This window comes from Platalea leucorodia, assembly GCF_965183815.1.
Source record: "Platalea leucorodia genome assembly, chromosome: 3".
Classification (NCBI taxonomy): domain Eukaryota; kingdom Metazoa; phylum Chordata; class Aves; order Pelecaniformes; family Threskiornithidae; genus Platalea; species Platalea leucorodia.
Genome location: NC_138825.1, coordinates 1,602,183 through 1,623,363, shown reverse-complemented (window position 1 = coordinate 1,623,363; position 21,181 = coordinate 1,602,183). Strand labels below are relative to the sequence as shown.

At 37.1% G+C, this 21,181-nt stretch overlaps 1 protein-coding gene across 1 annotated transcript in view; it reads left to right on the top strand.

Annotated features, from left to right (window-relative positions):
* The window catches only part of PSME4 (proteasome activator subunit 4), a 68,465-nt gene that overhangs the window by 35,362 nt on the left and 11,922 nt on the right, over window positions 1–21,181 (top strand). The window contains exons 21-41 of the mRNA XM_082307035.1: window positions 6,809–6,864; window positions 7,963–8,019; window positions 8,261–8,316; window positions 8,398–8,496; window positions 8,995–9,057; window positions 9,207–9,302; window positions 10,146–10,277; window positions 11,783–11,992; window positions 12,712–12,848; window positions 13,172–13,225; window positions 13,960–14,089; window positions 14,753–14,834; window positions 15,378–15,531; window positions 16,076–16,145; window positions 16,887–17,012; window positions 17,375–17,527; window positions 18,258–18,362; window positions 19,202–19,293; window positions 19,688–19,819; window positions 20,470–20,678; window positions 20,993–21,078. Coding sequence (XP_082163161.1) covers window positions 6,809–6,864; window positions 7,963–8,019; window positions 8,261–8,316; window positions 8,398–8,496; window positions 8,995–9,057; window positions 9,207–9,302; window positions 10,146–10,277; window positions 11,783–11,992; window positions 12,712–12,848; window positions 13,172–13,225; window positions 13,960–14,089; window positions 14,753–14,834; window positions 15,378–15,531; window positions 16,076–16,145; window positions 16,887–17,012; window positions 17,375–17,527; window positions 18,258–18,362; window positions 19,202–19,293; window positions 19,688–19,819; window positions 20,470–20,678; window positions 20,993–21,078 — 2,299 coding nt within the window. The remainder of the gene's footprint in view (window positions 1–6,808; window positions 6,865–7,962; window positions 8,020–8,260; window positions 8,317–8,397; window positions 8,497–8,994; window positions 9,058–9,206; window positions 9,303–10,145; window positions 10,278–11,782; window positions 11,993–12,711; window positions 12,849–13,171; window positions 13,226–13,959; window positions 14,090–14,752; window positions 14,835–15,377; window positions 15,532–16,075; window positions 16,146–16,886; window positions 17,013–17,374; window positions 17,528–18,257; window positions 18,363–19,201; window positions 19,294–19,687; window positions 19,820–20,469; window positions 20,679–20,992; window positions 21,079–21,181) is intronic.

Here is a 21,181-nt window from a genome sequence, read left to right as displayed (position 1 = left end):
GTACCAAGTAGGTAGATGTCCTCTCCTCTGCCTTATTCCCTCCTCTTCCTCCACAAGGAATAACTGGAACATTTGTAATGAGGGAGATGTATTTTGGTTTAAAAAGCAATATTAAACAGGTTCCTGTGAATACTGTTTTCTATCCCATATGTCCATACAATTATATACAGTTTGAATGTAGGAGGTGTCTTTTGATGAACTTGCTATTAAAACAGAAAAAAGTTTGATTTCAATTATTATTGTGTTATGAGTTCCTAGGATTTTTTTTAAAGATACCAGTTCACATTCCCAAGCCTGTTCCCATTCTATATAGTGGGAATGCACATAAAGTATTCAGATTTGAAACTGAAGGGCTTTTATTGGAAGTGACTAAGTTAGTTACCCAGAACGTCCTTATTTTAAGTACTGTGTATTCACAGTTAGTACTTACCACTAGTGGTGACGATATTCACTGTCCTAACGTGGCAGTATAGGAGTATTTTTGATGCAGGTATTGGTAAATGGCTTGATACATTTAAGAAAAAAAAAAATCTACATGTATACTTCTAAAATAAATTGGCACAGGAGATTTCTTATCAGATACCTCCTATGCCACTTAACTCAGATGAACCGTAGCTGACCACACACCGTGTAGTGCAGCATTGTTGTTTGTGCTGGCTCTAAAGTAGAGCTGAGCAGGTGTAACCGCTAGATGTTCCTTTGTCTTGATGGTTATGGGTACCTGAAGATTTTGCCGAGACAGACAGATGATTGGTCTATGTTCCTTTATAATCCTCTACCCTGCTCACTGAATGAAAGGAAAGTCACATAGATGGGGGAGAGCTTGGAGCTATGTAATTTGAATCTCAGCAAAAGAAATATGTGGGTAGAATGCACTTCAAAACCTTGTGTGTAACGGGATGCTGAACTAGGTATGATGGTTCAGTTAGTACTGTGAACTCTTATCTGCCTGCAGGCTGCTCCTGCCACCAAGATGCTCTTTCCCTAAACGTATAGGATTTATTTTTCTCTCTGACAACTGAAAGCTACCCAAATATTTGCAGACCTTGTTTTTGGGGTCTGTTTGTGATCTTGTTTGGGTGACAGGCAGGGGAAAGCAGTGGCAGGAATACAGGAGAAACAACCTGCTCCTAATAGAGAAAGCAGTTTAACAGCATGAGACCACTGTACCTGACTTGATCGTTAATTTAAGTGACTCAGTCATAACAGTGACTAGTACAAAGCAAGATGACTGAGTGAGGAAGTAGGGGTTTTTTCTTAAGTAATAGGGAAAACTAATTATGAAAAGTGTATATTGGCTGTATGTCACAGATGTCACAAGCTGGCCAAATGCTTATTTCATTATTGGTTGTCATAATTGACCTGTGTTGTTGCATAGAATTCCCATGCATTAGATGTGAGGTTTGGGTTTTTTTTGGATGGATGAATTTAAAATCACATTATTGCATAAATGTGGTTGTCTTCTAGAGGGATGAGAATATAACAGAAGTTATGAGCACTGTTTTGGGAGAAGAAAATGAGTGAATCTGGATTTAAGTTCTAAACATTCCTGTTTTAAAATAAATTGCATTGATGAATGCATGAGGCTGCTTTCCACTAACATGGTAACTATTTGCTGCTTGGTGTTTTGTCGTTGCTGTAATTCTTTTGAAGTTACTTCTAGAGTAGGAAAATAAAGCTGTTGCAAATAAGGCCTGTCCACTAGCATGGAGACTATTGCATTTTACTGTAGTAGTATTTTTAACCTAGGATTCTGTTTTGTTTGATTATAGATGGTGTATTGATGTTTGATTATAGACAATTCATCAACATAAATCACTTACAGAAACTTTTCATCTTGAAAAGTTTCATGGGAAGCCACTGGGTCCATTTCTATGGACTTGTACAGGTTTTTTTGTTCCTCGGTGTCAAACACCTGAGAGTACCCAATAATTTCAAAATGTCTTTCTTCATTTCTCCTTGTTAAGAATAGTCTGTTTTGTGTCTTGGCAGTTTGTGTTTATTTTATTTATTAGCTATTGAAAATGGATTTACTTCTTCAATAGTTAATATATTAAGTTTTTCTGTTGGTTTCTTGTTTGGTTTTTGGTTGTGTTTTTTTATTTATTGTTTGATAAAGCTGAAACTGGATAGAATTCCCCAGCATTGGTCTGGTATGTTCTCCTTGTTAGACAGAATCAGTGTGCCCTTATTTTCATGGCTTAATAAATACTGGTTAGAGTAAAGGTTTCAAAACTTCTGTTTATCTACAAGTGTGTACATTGGCATGAGCCTTCTTGAATCTCCTGTCAATCTACGTTAATGTTTTCACGTTGATTCATTAGTTTCTCTTATTCCTTTTTTTTTTTATCTTGATGCCTGGTAGTCTCCAAACTGAAAAGTGATATATTTAGTACAGAAAACACGTTGTTAAATTGACCAACACTTGGGTATGCTCAGTGTACCCAAAAGTATACACTCTGTGTGTGTGTGTACATACACACACTTGGTATATGCATTAACGTAGCTGTTGTGAAGTGCTTGAAGAGTGATTTCCTTGTTTAGTGAACTTGAGTGCAGAAGGCTTAGGTTTCATAATGCTCCAACTTCTTCTGGGATCAAGCAGTTCTTAGGTGTAGTTTGCAATTTCTCCCCCCCCCCATTTTGGGAGCAAAATTCCCACACGTGTTTTACATGAATGACCTAAATAGTTTAATAAAAATCCTTCTGAAAATCCCATCATAGCTTAATTAAAAACCAGCTCATGCTATTTTAAATGCTTAGTATTACTGTGAATGTTTCAAACATGAGCGTGTGTTTAGGGAGATGATAGGCAACTCAGTAGAAAAGCAGTTTGTACACAATCCATGCACCAATAAACTGCATAATTGGAATTTGTCACAATTGAAAAGAATAGTTAAATTTCAGTAGGAAATAGAACCTTAATAAATGGCACTTGGAGTTGACTCACGTTTTATCCTGTAAGTAGCAAGGAATTTAAACTTCATCTTTTTTGGAGGATGAATGAATTCTCTTCTGAAGTGCCATGCATAACAAAGTAATAGAAAACTACTTCATGACTCAGCAGTGTGTACTTATATTATTATTCCACATTGTTGTCTTAATCTTTAGTAGAGATGCCATTGATTTCAGGTGTGTTCTGTGAATTACTTTTTCGATGCAAAATGGGTAGTTACAAGAGGAAGGGAAAAAAGGAGTTGAGGAGGCTGCCAGAGATTGAGGAGCAATCCTTTACGACAGCAGTAGTTTTTTGTGGCTGAATTAAGGTGTTCAAAGCCATAGTCAGAGCTGTGGTGAATTATCCTGACATAGCTGGGGAAAAAAATGAATACACAGTTTTTTCTGCGCCTGCAGAAACACAGTGTCACGGTTGCTCTGCCACACGAGATGTGTGCAGGTATAGATAATGCTTCCATGCACACAGTCTACCCTTTTTCTGTAAGGGGCACCGTAATTGTAAGTAATATCAACTCCTTTTGTTACACTGACTCTAATGGCATGCAAATAAAGATTATTTCAAAAGCAGACAGTGTAAGGTTGAGAAATCTTTCCCTGATGCTCAGGTGAGTTCCCCTTCACTTGGCTTCCCTTCCTTGCAGCCTGCTTATTAATGAGAGAACACTAAGCAGCTGATTTAGGGAGGCAAAAGCAGGGTTACTCGGAGAATATCTGTTTTTTTGTCTCCCTCTTAACTACAGCTTGGTTAGTTAGGATGCAGTATTACTCTACTCTTGCTACAGGCACTGGTAGGAGCTTTCTTAATGTCCTTTCACTGAAGATGTTCAGACTACAGGTCAGGGATAAGACCACTTCTTTTAAATGTGTAAGGATGTGATATCGTATGCGGAGGGGCAGGGCTAGCTAACCTCTCTTGGCATCTCCAGGAAACTTCCCAGCTCTGCTGGGGGAGCTGCACACAGAAAAGGAAACAGGTACTCCTCCACGGTGAGTAACCCTGTCTTCTCCTTGTTCACCTTCCGACTGTTGTCTCTTAATCTCTTACGTCAAAATAGGTTGATGCGGCCCTTGCTCTAGTCCTTAACGTGGCACAGGGCTTTTTTGCAATTAGAAAAATTTTCTCTGCAATTGGTTCAGTGGAGAGATGCTAAAAGTTATTTGTTTCTGAAAAGCTGCATCTGATTGCTGAACTGTACTTACATACTGAGGAATATGTACACAGAGACTTGAATAAAAAGTGCTCCGTAAAACGTCTGGAAGTTGAAAAATACAGTGCATTAGTTTTTATCAAATAAAGATGTTTTAGTTTTTGTACTGTGACAAATAAGGGAATGAATTCTTCAAAGTTCTGTTTAATTGGGATTTCTGTTCCAGCTATAATTTTGGATACTCTTTGTTCATAAGTTTTCTTGGCAATTTGTGTTGAAAACCGTTGATACAGAACGAAGCACAGTATTATATATACATTGCATGAAGCGCTGTCGTGAGAGCCTTACTGTCAGTATTGGCTGAAGTGAAGAAAAACATTTCATGCCTCTTCCTTTTGTGTGTCTGAAGTAAAACAGTTTTCTCTGGCTCAGTGGTGGACACTTATAATGCTGAATATTACTAGCATGGATCTTAGTTTGTGGGCCAGCTATAAAACTTCATTGTGTTTTGAACATAATATTTTTCATCCTGTTAGTAGCCTTGTTGAAATAAATGGTTCTGCCTGTGGAGTAGTGTCATGGCGAGTGTAAGGGCTGTACCAGGCTAGTTCTTGATTACTGGATGCTATGTGTTGAGTTGTTACTCCGGGTTTCCTCAGGAACCTGAAGTGTAGAGAGAGCTTGGAGTGGTGTTTTTCCTTTGCTTTAAATGTTAGAGATTTGGTTCGGAGCTTGGCTAGCTGGCAAAGAACAGCTGAACGCGTTTTGCTGGGAGTGGGAAAGAAGCGCGAAGATGTGTAATCTTCCTGTAGACTACCTAAGGAAAACTGGGAAATTGCACTTTAATTTTCCTTGCCTCGTAGGTAGGAAAGCCTTATGTGAACTTAGTTTGTGTATTTATATCAGGGGAAACTGTTTAAAGGTAAAAATGCATTAAAATACCATAGAAAAAATTACTGCTATGAGCTCATTTACCTATCAACATACCCAGCTTACTGTACCAAAAAAAAAAGCGATTGCTTAATGTCTAGCTGTCTGAGATTTAGATTTATCTGTTACCTTCTTTTTTTAAAAGAAGTAATAATATTTGGCGTGGGAAGGTTCACTCTTCTTTTTTTTTCCCAGATGTTATTTGCAGAAACATCCCCTCTCTGTATTTTCCGAACTGGAAAGATCTGATCTTGGACAAATATATAGCAACCACTTTCGAAGTCAATCGTGTAGATGATTCTAAAAGAGCAAGTGTGTGAGACCATTAAAACTTTATTTATTCAGGACCAAAGTACTGGATTGACGTTGGATGTTTTGGAAATTGTATTAGTGGCCAGGTTGTACCTTAAGCACCTATGCCAGCGCTGAGTTTGCGGGGGAAAAAAAGTGGGAAGATTTTTGGAATGGCTTATTTTCAAGTTAACGTAGTGCTACCAGAAATACAACAAGAAAAATGATATTAAGACTTGACTTCTTGATGTCTAAATCGATTAAGAAAAAGACATTTCAGTTTGACTTTTGTTGGTGCAGGCGTGACTGTTACAAGGGTTGTGAAGTCAGTTTACTTAATTTTTGATTGCAAGTTTATTTCCTTCATCTAATCAGCACAATAATTGTAGCGCTCATGTTTTAATGTGTTCACTTTTACAGGAGAAACATGACCCTCATTTCTGGTTCTGAGAGACAGAAGTTTGCCATTGCCTGAAATCTGAAAGTTTATTTTAGTATCTCGTAGCACATGCTCACATACAGAATGTATAGTGTGTTCTGATGTGTTATTTAGCATTTGTAATAGGAGTAGAGTCACATTGCTTCACTTAGCTTGTTTTGTTCTGATTATACTGTCAATGCAATTTTATGTGAAGATTATTTTTATGGGGATTACTTGTTGATACTATTTGTTGAATAGAATACACTGGTGTATTTTGTCCTTGAAAGCTTGAATTTGTCTACCTTAATGTTTTAGGGGTGAGACTGTAGGTTTTTTAAAAAAAAAAAAAGCCAACCTACAAACAAAACAAAAAACCCAAGTGTATGTTCTTATGTCTTTTAAATTCATTGGCATGTGATATCTGAGTCTGTATTTTTTTTGCATGGTTATGTAAAAGCAAATCCACAAAGACTAAGAATTCACTTTGAAAAAAATATTTTGGATAGGTAGTTGACCCAAAATCCTGGAAGACACATTGCTTTATTTCTTGATATGGTTATTAATAGTGAACTTCATATAGCAATAAGTAGGACTTCTGTAGATAATGGGTACCTTCTTTTATAAAGAAAGGACCAAAGTCAGAAAAGCTTCATCAGCTTATCTTGTCAGAAAAGGATTCTGCCTCAGCAGTCAAATCCACCTGTCCTTCCTAGACTAAGATGACTAGGAGCCATGCTTGTTTTGATAGGTATGTTCGTAGGTTTGACAATGAGACCAAATCTCTGGCTATTTAACAGAACTGATGAGCTTCTGTTAAATGAGAAATCAAGATTCTGGGTTCAAGGTGGTGTCCTTATGGTGTACTTGTCTCTGACAGTCTGACCCATAGGTACGGTTGATTTACAAATGTTAGAACTGAGGCTATTTACTGTTACTAAATCCAAACATCTTTGGCGCTACTGGCATGAAATTTAAATTATTAAAATGAACTAAACGTCAATGAAATTCATAGTCAATGATTTCCATAATGTGTAGTAATACTTGGTTTGTTTTCATGCAGGGTCCCAAGTCTGGTGTCCTTGGAAGAGACAAAACTGTACACTGGTGTTGAATATGGTAAGTAGATCCAAACTCTGTTCGGGCAGGTTGTAAGTGGTGTTTTCATTTTTCTTTTTGTCTGCTGTAAAAACAGTAGCTTCTTTTTGAGATCATAATTTTGATTCTTTATATTAAATGGGTTTTTTGGCCAACACAGAAGTTCTTGTGTACATACCATTTCATCTTCAGTGATGGTATACAAGATACAGATCTGCTGCAATAATATGGCTGGGAATGGGAGCTCAGCTCCAACCCCCAGGTCAGAGTGGTTGGACCTGTGTACTTGCACACAGATGGGAGGTGCAGGAAGCAACACCCACCACCCAAGGACTGCACTTGAGAGGCAGAAAGAATCAAGGCATAACCTGCTAAAGGCTGTGACAGCTCCGTTAGAAGAAATTTTCAGGCTTTGTGTGTATTCTTCACTATCTTCCAAGTGAAGATGACCTATTTAAATAAGGAACTGAGACACATGGTAACTGCTTATCAGACTATTAAATGGTTTCAGGTGCTTTAATACTTCCAAAATCTGGTCTATTGGCTTGCAAGTGGTGAGTTTGTAGCCATATAGCATGTAATAGAGAATGGGCGTTTATTTAGTGGTCTTTTGCAGCAATTAAGACTTTTCTGGTTTAAAACTTTCCCAGGAGACTGCTTGTGTCATTGATCCTTCTTTCTTCTGCATTTTTTGTTGTTTAGATTGGGAATGTCTGTTCCCTTCCATGTCTTGAAGGGGAGTAAGTCCCCACTCTTGTACTGGCTTGATCACCTGATATGTAAAATCTGTATTCTGTTGACTTTCTTTTTAATCCTGCTTGCTGTGTTACTCAGTTTTCATATGCTAAATAATCTGCCTCAATCTGTGGTTAGAAATGAAGCCAGCTGTCAAGGCAGATAAAGAAGGTTATGTACCTATAAAAAACATACTGTTGACTTGATAAACAAAAGAAGGCCCTATGAGAGTGGTGTCCTTAGATATAACAAGCTGGTTATTTTTGTAATAGTCCATACTGCCATTTCTGAATAGTCTGCTCTGGTTTTCCACTGGTTTACTTATCTATACATGGCCTTTTATGCTACTGCATAATAAAGAGAAAATGTTTCATTTTTTTGTAGATTTATCAAGAGAGAATTATCGGGAAACAATTGCAAGAGTTACAAGGAAATTGCTGCGTAAGTTTAACCATTCTATCTAAAAAGTACTGTGTTTTAAGTGTGCTTTTAAGCATAATTTTAAGTGTGCTTTTAAGCATAATTTTAAGTGTGCTTTTAAGTATAATTTTATAGACGAGAAACTGGTTTCATTTACTTTTCCTATAATTCTTTAAATTTAAGCTTTGTAGAAATAAAGTTCTTGATAATTTTTAAAGCTCTTTTCCTGTCTGATAATAAATTCTTTTTCTTCCAATTGCAGGCTATATACTTGATAATTCAGAAGATGATACCAAGTCTTTATTTCTAATAATAAAGGTAATCTTGTCTTAAGTATTACACATTATAAGTATACTTGTTTTGCAAAATAATAACTTTGTCATGTTTTTCTTTCTGCAGATTATTAGTGATGTTTTGCAGTTCCAGGGGTCTCACAAGCATGAGTTTGATTCACGATGGAAAAGCTTTAATCTAGTGAAAAAATCAATGGAGAACAGGGTCAGTGATTTTTCTTTGTAAAGCTTAGGTGAGGGACGGAAATAGTTCCTAATGTTCAGAAAGACTTTTTTTATATTTTCGTTACTGTCCTAATCAGTCTTCATAATTTTGAAATCTAATTTCTTGATAGTATTGTTTTGCAGTGCTTTTGTACCTTTATTTGGAAATCTTATGAGTAAATAGCTTAGCATTTCTGAACTGTAGTAACCCTCAGGTTGCGTATGTCCTTGGACCAAAGTCTGAGATTTGGCATGGTGCTCCTTTCTGGTCCTTGTTAACTGAGAAATTTCTGTGACTGGAGCTTCCTTTTGCTTACAGAGTAACAGGCAAATAAAAAGCTTTACCAGGGCAACAAAAAAATCAAGGTTGTCTGCCAAGAAGAATTTCTGCATGAAATTTGCCTGTTTCTAGAAGAAAAAGAGTACATGGGGAATTCAGTCAGTGCAAATTGCTAATACGCATACTGAAATCTCAGCCCAATTATGTGTTTGTTTACAGCTTCAAGGAAAGAAACAGCATATCAGAGCTTTGCTGATAGACAGAGTTATGTTGCAGCATGAGGTAATACTTTCACTTAAGTCTCCACTAACTACTTTACTTGAAAAGCTGATTTGTTATGTTATTTAGCAAAAGATGCAATAATCCTCTGCTAGTGTCCTACATGTGTGAAATGTAAAATGTGTCCTTTATTTGTTTTCTATGCCATTCAGCTGAGAACACTAACGATGGAAGGCTGTGAATATAAAACTTCCCACCAGGAGATGATCAGAGATCTTTTGTGTTTGTCCACAAGTTCATATGGTCAGGTAAGGAACAACTCCTTTTGAACTGAAAGATATGGAGTTTTTTGTTGATCTCTTCAAGTTATGTTTTCAGGATCTTCACTTTTCAATTTATTTCCATGGCAACATGAAATGTTTACTTACTTATTTCATTTGCATTAGTTGCCAATTTTGGCATAGTTTTTGCTTGAAGCTCTTTCTTTGTTAAATAACTTAACTGGGTGGAGAGGCTGCCAACTTAGGTTACAAATTTTTAATTTTTTGAGAAACTTAACTCTAGGCTTCTAAAAACAATAATCCAATAGCAAATTTTAATAAATATACCAGGTGGAGGTTCTTAGATGTGATGATATGATTCATTACACTATTTGGAATGCTAAGGTCTACTTTTAGGAAGTAGCTATGATGGCATTCTAGTTCTTAAAAAAATCCACAAAACAAGTGTGCTGATAGTTAGTTAGATTCTAAACTCTTTGCCCGATGGGAGCTCTGTGTATATAAATTCAGATCCATCCACAATGTCTACAGGCTCTTCAGATTTCTGCTAACTGCATCTGTTGTTCTAGCTGTTTGCTTTTCAAATGATCTTAAAAACACAGTGACTGGTTTTGGCAACGCAAAGAATTTTCTTTAACTTCATAGCTGTTCTCAAGTAAATGCTAGAAACAAGTAGGTTTTTCTAAGCAACTGTGAGCAAGGGTGAGGGGAAGCGTACTATTTACGACCTTCTACAAATAATTTTGTTTCTGTGCACAAATACATCATGTAAACTCTGTGCATAAGTAACTCAAATGGATAAGGATGTTATTTTTGTATAGCATATTTTTCTTTCAGAAGACTTTCTCGTTAATGTCTCTCTTCCCACAGGTCAGAAGTAAAGCTCAGCAAGCATTCTTCACAGCTCTGGGAACGTACAATTTTTGTTGCAGAGATATCATTCCCTTGGTTTTGGAGTTCTTGCGTCCAGATCGGCAAGATGTCACTCAAAAGCAATTTAAAGTACTGTCTCATTAACTTTTTTGTTTCGTGTCTGTCTTTTGAAAGTGTTTTTATGGGAGAAGTTTTAATGGTGAAAGTGGGATTTGCTTGTTTATCAGCATGACTGATATTTTCATGGCATATAGCTTATGCGTGACTAGTGTAAGGAATTATTTGGATTAGATCAGTTGTCAAGAGAAATTTTGTGTTCATATATGTTCCTCATTTCATTGTGTGTTCAGGTATTACAGAAATATATGTTAACACCTACTTTTAAATTATGAAATGGAAACTGAGAAGCTATAGTCCAAGGTGGTAAAACTCATTAAGCAGTTCTGTCAGCTGTAGTAGTATAAGAAAATAGCGTGAACTGGACAAAGTTGATCACCCAAAAAAGTTATACTAAATCAGGTGGGGTTTGTTATGAAGTGGTGGGTAACTGCTGATGCTGTCAGGCCTCGAAATGGTGCCGACACGGTGGTGCCAGGACGCAATCTATCCGTCCAGGTGTTTGAAAGCATCGTGCTCCCCTCCTTCCTCTGCACCCCCCTCAGTCCTCCTGGCCGCAGAGGCAAGTGGGACTCTTGTCGTATGGTCAGAACAACAGCTATGGCTAATGTCCTGCTCCAGCTGCCTGATAGGTACTACCAGACAGCATGTGATTACATTGTTTGCATATCTTATTATCCCTTTTCTTGTTTCTTGATGATTATTTTTTTCCTGCTGTCCTTGTACCTCCCTTCCTCCATCCCCGTCTCCTCCCAGATAAGCAACCCGCACCTCGTTACTTTTTCCCAATTGGTCCCAGTTTCGCTACACTTATAGCATTTCTTACCATACCTGAATTTGGTATTTCTGTTACTGCTACCGGGCAGTATTAGCCTATGTGATATTACCGATGTGGTTACCTAGGAACTGTTGTTCTTGTAAGACTCTGCTTTCCAAAAGGTCTCCAAAATTTACTTCCAATTACCGGTGAAATTTGGCCTTTGCTCACATAACTCCCATTTTATCACCTGTGAAATCCAGCCACCCTTTGTTTCACTCTGTGTAACTCTTGTCAGCTTCTCACACAGTCGCCTGTCACATTCACCAGTTTGTGTCATGTCCGGTAGTTACCCGCATCCTGTTCAGTCGCCATTATTTCAGGTGCCTAGTTAACAGCATTATGACTTGCCTGCAGCCCAAATCCGAGTAAGTTCACAGAAAGACCAGGTGTGGTACTTGATCATTGAATAACCTCCTTTATAATGTAATTCCAAAATCAGTCAGCCATTCTGTGGATAAATTAATTGGCAGGGCTTCCAATCTCATTAAAATGGTTCTTTAGCATGAAGAGGATTCTGTGAAAAGTCTTCAGTATTTTGACAATGAGGCTGCGTAGCTGAATGTTTATGGTGCATTTTAATGATCTGGTAATGTGAAGATTAGTTTTTATTCTGCGTGGGTGCATGCTTATGTAGATAGATATCACTTATATGTGAACAATGCTTTAACTTTTTTAAATTACATCTCTCGTTTTGCAGGGTGCCTTATATTGTCTTCTTGGAAATCACAGTGGAGTATGTTTGGCAAATCTTCACGATTGGGACTGTATTGCACAGACATGGCCAGCGATTGTTTCTTCTGGGCTTAGCAAAGCTATGTCCTTGGAAAAACCATCCATAGTTAGACTTTTTGATGACCTAGCAGAAAAAATCCATAGGCAGTATGAAACAATTGGATTGGATTTTGCAGTAAGTGACAGAACGCTTGGTGTTAATGTCTGGGATTCTGAGAGCGTTGATTACATAAATGCTTGAGCCTCACGTATGTTATTTGAGTTAGTGTTCTGATGTTAATCGCATCCTGATTTCTCTTAGAGAGGAACATAGACCTGTATTTCTGAGACTGAAGTAGCAGAGCTTCCTGTAATACTGTTGGAATTTGTAACTTTTTGTTAACCTCTAAGGAAGCCTGTTACAGACAGGAGGTTTAAGTTGCCTTGCAGTGTTAATTAGTATGGGCGGTGCTGATCAGGTGTGAAGATGTGTGTTGGTAGGACAGTGTCATCAAATTGACATTGGCAGTATTTGTAGTGTTGTCCCACTGTGCTAACACACAGCACTCATTACACAACTGCCTTTTGCCTTATCAGTGGGATAAATGGCATGCTGCTTATGTTAAAGAATGAATGCCAATTAATAAAAATCTTTCATAAACAAATGTTACGCTTTAATGAAGTATTAAAGTGTCTCTTTACCTTTATCTTAAAATAGAATAAAACATTTACTTAGAGAGATAATTCTACTGTGTGAACACAAAAGCTGTCTTCCCTACTTCTTCACGGACTTGTCTATGTGGACAGGAAATTCTGCACTCTTCATATGACTCTGAACTCATTTAAAAACAGAAACAAACAGAAAAACTTGTAAGTTGCTGCTCAGTCCTAAATCTTTGCATTCTCTGTCAACAGGTTCCAGAGAAATGTGTTGAGATTGCTGTTATGCTGCAAAAAACAGAACATCCAAGTTCAAACTTCACAGGTCTTTGTTCAGAAGAAATTCAGTTAGGAATTCAGCGACAGAAAGAAAAGAATGCTGAGGCTCTGCGGTAAGTTAAACTTCCCTTAACACCAGCTTGCACTGCCTGATATTTACTGTACATTAAATATAATAATCCCAACCTGCTAAACTAAGTCTTAAGCTCAACAAATTCGGAATGTCCAAGGATTGTGGTGGTGTCTTCTCTCCTGACTTGGCAGCCTCTTTCCTCTGCGCTCATATTTCCTTCCTTCCTCCTCCTCTTCTCTGTCCTCCCAGTTTGTGCCGCATTTACTGCATTGCCTTCACCCACCTTTTGTTGAGGACCTTTTATTCTGTTTTTTAAATGGTTCTCAATAGTGTCTGATTGATGATTCCCTCTTTTTCCCTCAGAAACTACGAAAATTTGGTCAACATGCTGCTGGACTGTGTGGAACAAAGAAATCTGTAAGTCTCCCTTTCTGTGCATGAGAATTTTGGGGGGCGGGATTGGTGGTGGCTACGTGAATAAATATCAGTTGCATCCAGAAGTGCAGTTAGCGCGACCAGCATTGAGTAATGTTTTTTCACCCTCAAGTTAATTGTCCAAAAGCAGTTTGTTAGTAGCAGTCTTGCATAAAATGGATTGTGGGTAGCTTCTTGGAGAGTTTTTGCAAAGGTATCCACAAGAATTGAATTTCTGGAGGTCCTTGTGCATTTGCATATGGATTCTGCTTGCCCAAACAGGAAGATAAAGGCCAATATAGGGGAATCTTGCATTACTGTCTCCTAGGTAAAGATGTGAATGAGTCTTGAATTTATTTGCATTTGAAGCTTGATTTGTTAATGTAAGGTATCATCACAACTTGGGAGTTTAGCTTTGTTGTTAATTAGTTTGACCTGTTGTTATTTTAATGTTAGTTTGTTGTGGGGAAAAAAGCTCTGGTTCTGTCTGCATAATACTGACATCTGGATAGATTTTAATTGGTAGCATAATATTTGCACTTTTGTGTTCCCAGAACACTGGAGGTTTCCCTAAATGACACTTAAGCTCGTTGGCTATAGCAGTGGCATAGAACCTTACTTAAGTTAGTCCAAACACATTTACATAATCTTAATCCATGTAATCATTTCTGTGCAAAAGCAGTACATGCAACTCTGCTACTTATTGTCTGTTCTTAATATTTATTTTGTTTTTTTAGTCCCTGGAAGTTCGAGCACATAAGTATTGGTTTTCTGTCTCTGCTCCTGAGGGATGATAGGATACTGCCTGTCCGTGCCATAAAATTTTTTGTGCAGTGTCTCAACCATGATGCAATTGTAGTTCGGAAGGTAAAAACAACATAATTATATCTTTTTGTTTTGCAACTCATTAGATTTTAGATCAGATGTTTGTGGTGTCTCGCGGTGATAAAGCACAAAAATTGGGGTGCCCGTCCCTCCTCCCTCTTCCAGCCATGCATGTGTACAAAAGCTCCTAATCCAAGTAGATGACGGTCTTGGCAGTGCTGTAGCTGTGACATAGGATGTAAAGTCTGTAAACTGAGAAAATGTGGAACGTACCTATTCGTTCTTATTTACTTCAGAATTTCGCAGTGTTTCTTTTGCAGATGTCTGTTTTTTCCGTCTGCAGCTTATTACTTGAAGGGAGCCATCTGTGTGTTATATTTGCACCTTTTATTCTGCTTGTCACCTCAGTGAGGCTTAAAACCAATGGCCGCCTCCTTTTTTTCCTGACAATGATTAGTGGGGAGGTTTTTGCAGGCTATAAAGGTCACACTTCAGCCATGTCCTGTATCCCCTGAAATGAGTGAGATTTACTTCTTTATGGGAAGTATCAGCCACTGGGGTGACGAAGTTCACTGTAATTTTCACTGGCTTTTTAGGGCGCTGAGTAGCTGGCTTAAAATGTGTCTATAATGAGATGATTAGATGCATCCTTCTGGAGGTAAGTGTAGGGAATGGATACATTAATGCCCATTTTTTTTCTTTTAGGTGGCCATCTCGGCTGTTGCTGGTATTCTTAAGCAGCTTAAGAGAACACACAAGAAAGTGCCCATCTGCCCTTATGAAATAAGTACGTTTTATTTAATATAAGAAATGTCTTACTACCATTTATCCTACATTTTTTTAAAAGCATATCTTTCTGGTGAAATTAAACATAAAATCACAAGCTTTTCATTTCTCTGTGGTTGTTCATGTCCTAAGCAAACAAAATGGTTAATATAATTAGTCCTTTTTTGTTTGGTGTTTTGTGTTTTTAAACAGTCTTGTCCTTGCAAGTGTGTATTAAGCTATTCACTTACTTGAAGTGAGTTAAAACTTCAGAGATACGGTCATTCTCCTTTCAGAAAGCCTTGTAACTTGTGAGAATAATTTGAATATCTGCTTTTTATTCTTTTTTTAATCATTTCCAATGGCACCTTTATATAACTTGCTAAAGGGCTATCTTCTGTTACTGTTAGTGTTACTTTTAATCTAGGGCAAGTCTCTGTACAGATTTGATTAGGGGGAGGGAGACATAAAAGCTCTTTAGAATCTTTTAATAAAAGTAAGTTGTAACATTTGCTGGGACTGTTAATGAAGAAGTTTGATGAAGTATCAATTCCTCTTTAACCAGGTGGAAACCCTAAGCCTTCCAGCATTCAGGCTGGCGACAGACCAGATAACCAGTGGCTGCACTACGACAGTCGGAGTTTACCAAAGACTAAGGAAGCTTGGGAGTCGTGTTGTTTTGTGGAGAAAACGCACTGGGGATATTATACCTGGCCTCGGTGAGTATCAGTAAGCATTACGGTAGAATTGTGAGAGTCAGCAGAAAAAATCCTGTGGGAAATTAAAGTAATGTTTGTCAGGTTTAATTTTTTTTAATTAATAAAACAAAAAAATATAATTTATTTCATCCTTTGTGGCCCTTGCTTGTTTTACCACTTCTGTGTGGTTTTTGTGGGGTTTTTTTTGTTTGTGTTTTATTTATTTATTCTCTACCTGCTTCTCTTTTGGTTTTGTGGGTACTATAGGTGCATATTTCATATGGCTATTTAACTGCTGGTTTTCAAATGAAGTATGCATGTTTAAAAATTATATAGTTGTGAAATACAGAGTATTCTACCAGTAATAACTCTGGATTGCTTTCTGTAGCAAAACCTTTATAATAACAGACTTAACTTTTTTAATTGTAAGTTTTTGTTTAACCTTTGCTCTTTTGGAGTTGATGATAAATCCTATTCAATATAGAGAATATAGAAAATTATCATAAGCTTTCTTTTACTTTGAAACATGTGTTACTGGGTTTTTTGTTTTATTTTTAATATTCAGAACTATGACAGTTTATGCTCCAGTTGAGCATCAACCAAAGCTGGGGCGAAGGAGAGATGAGCTGACAGAGGTAAGGGTTTTGGTGTGTTTCAGTTTTGTGGGGTTTTAATACTATTTTCCTCCTTTTTTTAATATTGTCCACAGATTACAGCGGAGACAATGTGGAGATCAAATTCTCTTCTCTATTTTAATCTAAGTATTGCTTGGCATTTAGAGAGTGCTTACACAATGTGTGGAAACAGATTTGTTTTGCTTGACTGCAAACCAAGATGGAGATTGAACTCAACTACTCAGTTTCATGGCTGCGTGGATATAATCATGTTTTTAACAGGCAATAAGTGATAGCTATTCTGAAACCTAGATCCCCACAAGACACTTTTAATTATATTTTTCTACTTCATTTTCATACTTACTGTGTTAGCATACAAGAAGAAATTATTATTATTTTAACGTATTGCAGCTTCTCTGTCAGTGATCACGGAATAATTGTATGAATGAGCACTTTCTTGTTCCCTTTCAAATATTTGTCAGAGTTTAGAACAAGGTAATTAATGACAGTGGGAATGACTACTTTGTAGGGGTTGTGCTAGTGAAAGGAAAGACAATCCAAAGTCATTAATGAAAATAAAAATCAGGAGCCTTGCAAAACATGACCCGATATTACCTATAAAATGAGGGGGGAAATGGATAACTCAGGCATGATTTTTGCCAAAAATAGAATTAAAATGAAAAATGGGACTTGGAAAGATTGGGATATCACTGTGACAATCAAGCACCTCAAAGTTAATCCTTATTTTTTTTTCTGTTACAGGCAGAACAAATTATATATGATCACTTTTCTGATCCCAAGTTTGTTGAGCAGTTAATAAAATTTTTGTCTTTAGAAGACAGAAAAGGAAAAGACAAATTTAATCCTCGCAGATTTTGCCTCTTCAAGGTAACTAGAGTTCAAGAACTAAATTGTTTCCATTTTGTAGATAATTATCAAAGTGTGGAAGAGCCACATGCTACTTGGCTTATACCCCACTGTGGCAAAATGTTGATTTTTTTTTTTTTTTTAAGGTATGCTGCTATGATTAATCCTATTAATCCTCTCTTCTGATTAACTACGTAGGGAAGCGTATTTATAGTAATATAAAAGTACATAGGATGCTTTGTATATCATTCTGTTACAAAAGCAAAGTAATTCCACTCTCTGCATATTCAAATCTCAAGCACTTCACAATCTTTTGTTCTTCTTACGAAGGCAATGGTGTAGATGGATAATTACTGAAGACACTTTCACATCTTGTTTTACAGGGCCTTTTCAGAAACTTTGATGATGCCTTCTTGCCAGTTCTTCAGCCCCATTTAGAACAACTTGTGGCAGATTCCCATGAAAGCACCCAGAGATGTGTAGCTGAAATTATAGCTGGCTTAATAAGAGGTTCTAAACACTGGACATTTGAGAAGGTGCTGAAGTAGTATTTTTGAGTGATTCTACATTTGAATTATTAAACAAATTAAACGTATGAAGTTGAGGGCTTTTAATGTGTCACCTCTGTCCAAGAAAGGACTGGAGAATGTGGCAACACGTAGCGCTTCATTGCCAAACCTTGAGCACAAGTCATGGCTTGGTTTATTGCCTGTATAATACTAGGTGCTTCACGATTAACACTAAGAACAGTTTGCTGGTAAGGAGATAGCAGAGCTGACGTGGTTTGTAATTTCCAATTGGCACAAGTGCTTATGTCCACCTCGGACTATTACATCTTTAGTCTAGACCTAGCTGTCTAGATTATCTTTAAATTAATTTCTATGCTGAAGAATAATTCTGGGAGAACCAGTTCCTTAATAAAAACTAAAAAAAGAAATTTTAAAATGGGGGGGGTCCTTGGGGTGTACAAGACTGCTGTCCTACCAGAAGCAAAGTGTAGGCAGTCTCTGATGCAATTGTACTTAAATTACCATGAAAATGGTGCATACGTAGTCCACATATTTGTAAACAAAATTTAAATGATCCCTGAAATCGTACCTCTGATAATATTTTTTTCCTTTTATAAGTATTGTACTATAGCTGCTTCCAAAATCAGTATTGTTTCTCCATGATTTGAAAAGATGGAAGGATTGGGGTTCACAGAGGTTAGATGGCCATTTTGTCCTTAAATAGACAAATCTTGTCTTTTGCCTTTTTGCTGAGCAGGTGGAAAAACTTTGGAAGCTTCTCTGTCCATTGCTTCGCACAGCTTTATCCAACATTACAGTGGAAACATATAATGATTGGGGCACGTGCATAGCAACCTCCTGTGTAAGTACCCCATTTTTAGTCTCGTAAAGCTGTATCCAGGTGGTCAAGTTTTACAGATAAGATGTAAATAAGAGCTTTATGAACAGAGGTATTTGGGTATATTTTATCAGCTAAAACTGTAAATACAGTATAAAAATAGCATCCATTTGAAGTCTCATAGCTTTTTTTTTTGGAAATTTTGTTCTCTTCTGTCCTTTGCAGACAAATACAGCATTTTAGAAAGGAAATAAAGCCTTAGTTTTCTTTTTAAGTATTTTAGAAGAGCTGTATAAGATTAGTGGGTGATCATGTGTACGCTTGCTATGTGTTCAATTTTTGTGGCAGTTTTTGAACTCAAATTACACATTGATTCTTGCTCTAAAAGTGTGCAGCTTAGCATTATGCTGCGAAAACTAAGTCTCAAGTTATCTTCTAACATACAGTAAGATTTCTGTACACCGTGGTGGGCTGGGAGTTGTGGTGTCCGCGAAGCAGGGTAAATGATAGGCCACAAATATCTTGGATCAGTAATTCTTTGAAATCACTCAGCAAAATTCAGCATAGTTTGTCAGCCAGAACCCTGACAATTAATTAGCAAAATTCAGAAGTGATTATTCATATATGTCAAAAGTGAAGTTAAAATTCTTTCTATTCTTGTCATTGTATTTACCAAATAATTAAAACTGCATGTAGTTTTATTGGGTTTCCTCCTATTGAGGTTCATTGTGAAAAGATATTTAACTTTCTGCATGCTTAATAGAGTAAACCCAAATCTCTGTCAAAACTTTCCTTGTTTATACGTTATTTACATTTTAAAAACCCTCAATTTGCTTATATCTCTGATACCTGTTTATTTTCAGGAGAGCAGAGATCCTAGGAAACTGCACTGGTTATTTGAATTGCTGTTGGAATCTCCATTGAGCGGTGAAGGAGGATCATTTGTAGATGCATGGTAAAATTAATTTTAACTGTTTTATTATGGCTGAATAAAGAAGGAAATAAAGCATGGATAAAATGTATTGAGAGCATATTGTGCCAGCTGGCTTGTAGAAGCAGGGAACAAAAGCGCTCCTTTCCAATTAGCTTTCCCCACACAACGGCAGTTTCTTCATTATTATTTTTTTTAATGTAATTAAATCTAGTTAACAGAATGTGAAGGTTTGGAACTGGCATAGCAGCAGCACTGTTGTATTATTCTGTAATTTTTACCCATCTTTGCATGCAATTCACACAAAGGTGCTTTTATACATTGACACACAGAAAACGTTCCAAAAGAAGGCTTGGAAAGGACTGGGGAAGGGAGGATCACTTTTGTATGACTAAAGTTAAGCTGTTCTGATTCCTAGCCGACTTTATGTACTGCAAGGTGGCCTTGCACAGCAAGAGTGGAGAGTACCGGAGCTGTTGCATAGACTGCTGAAGTACTTGGAACCTAAACTCACGCAGGTTTACAAAAATGTCCGAGAGAGAATAGGAAGGTCAGTGTTCTCTTCTGTGGTTCTTGGGGTGTTTCTCTCTTTGTTTTATTTGGGTAACTGAGTATCTAAATAATTACACTGAAGTGGTGACTGCTTATCTCTGTTAATATGGGTAATGCAAATTTGATAAATTATTGCTAACAGACTTGCTTTGGGAACTTCAGATGAGTTCTCTGGTTTTGTCTTTTATTGTATACGGCCTGTTATGTCTATGTACATCTCTAAAGCTCTTAAACACACAAACAAAACAAAACAACAAACACTCCAAACACACACACGCCCCCCAAGCTCAAACCACAACACCACAACCCAAATTTACTGTGTCTAAACCCTAATAAATATACAGTCATAAATATACAGGGAATCCTTTAGAGAGCATTTTAGTGACTTAAAAACTAGTTGCAGATCTGTTCAGAGGAGAGGGGGGTTACAGCTTAGTGATTGTCTAACCCTGCTTGATTCAAATATCTACAAAGAGGGTATTTGAAAAACATTTGTTTTTAAGTAACTTTAAAGTGAAGATAAGAGGAAATTTTCTACAAGTATTAAACTTCAAAGTTCAACAAATGGACCTCGGATCTCTTAGCTATGTTCTCTAGACAGTAGTCATGCTAACTGTCTGTTCTTGCTTTCTTTGTGTGCTTTTTTAGTGTTTTGACCTACATATTCATGATAGATGTTTCCTTGCCAAATACCGCTGCAACTAAATCTCCTCGTGTCCATGAATTTACTACCCGGATACTTGAAAACCTTAAACCCCTCATGGAAGCAGATGAAGAAATTCAGAATCATGTCATGGAAGAGAATGGAGTTGGTGAACAAGATGAGCGAACTCAGGGCATTAAACTCGTGAAAACTAGTGAGTTACTTAATGAGGTTAAGAACTGGGGGGTATTTTAGGACATGACGATTGAGGTCTGCAAATCACACAGTTGCAGTACACAACTTCACCTCTCAATCTGTGCTGCAGCACAGATTATCTGTTGTTTCAGGGTTGAGGTTTATAAAGTCACCTTTACAGGGTCAAATTGCCGGTATAGGTCCACTCTAATGTGTGAAAATCTCCCAGGCAACTCTTGCAGTAAATTTGGTCTATAATTTGTTTTGGGATTATTATTATTTTTATTATTTTTCATCATCTTAATCAGTGATCATGTCTCTTTATAAAAACAGTTCTGAAGTGGTTGATGGCAAGTGCAGGACGGTCTTTCTCTACAGCTGTCACAGAGCAACTCCAGCTTTTGCCCTTATTTTTCAAGGTATATGCTTTAATTGCTACTTTATTAGTCATGTTTGATTAAAAAGGGCTTCTATATATAAAGCAAAGTTATAAGGGACTTTTTAAATAAAAAGAAAACCAAT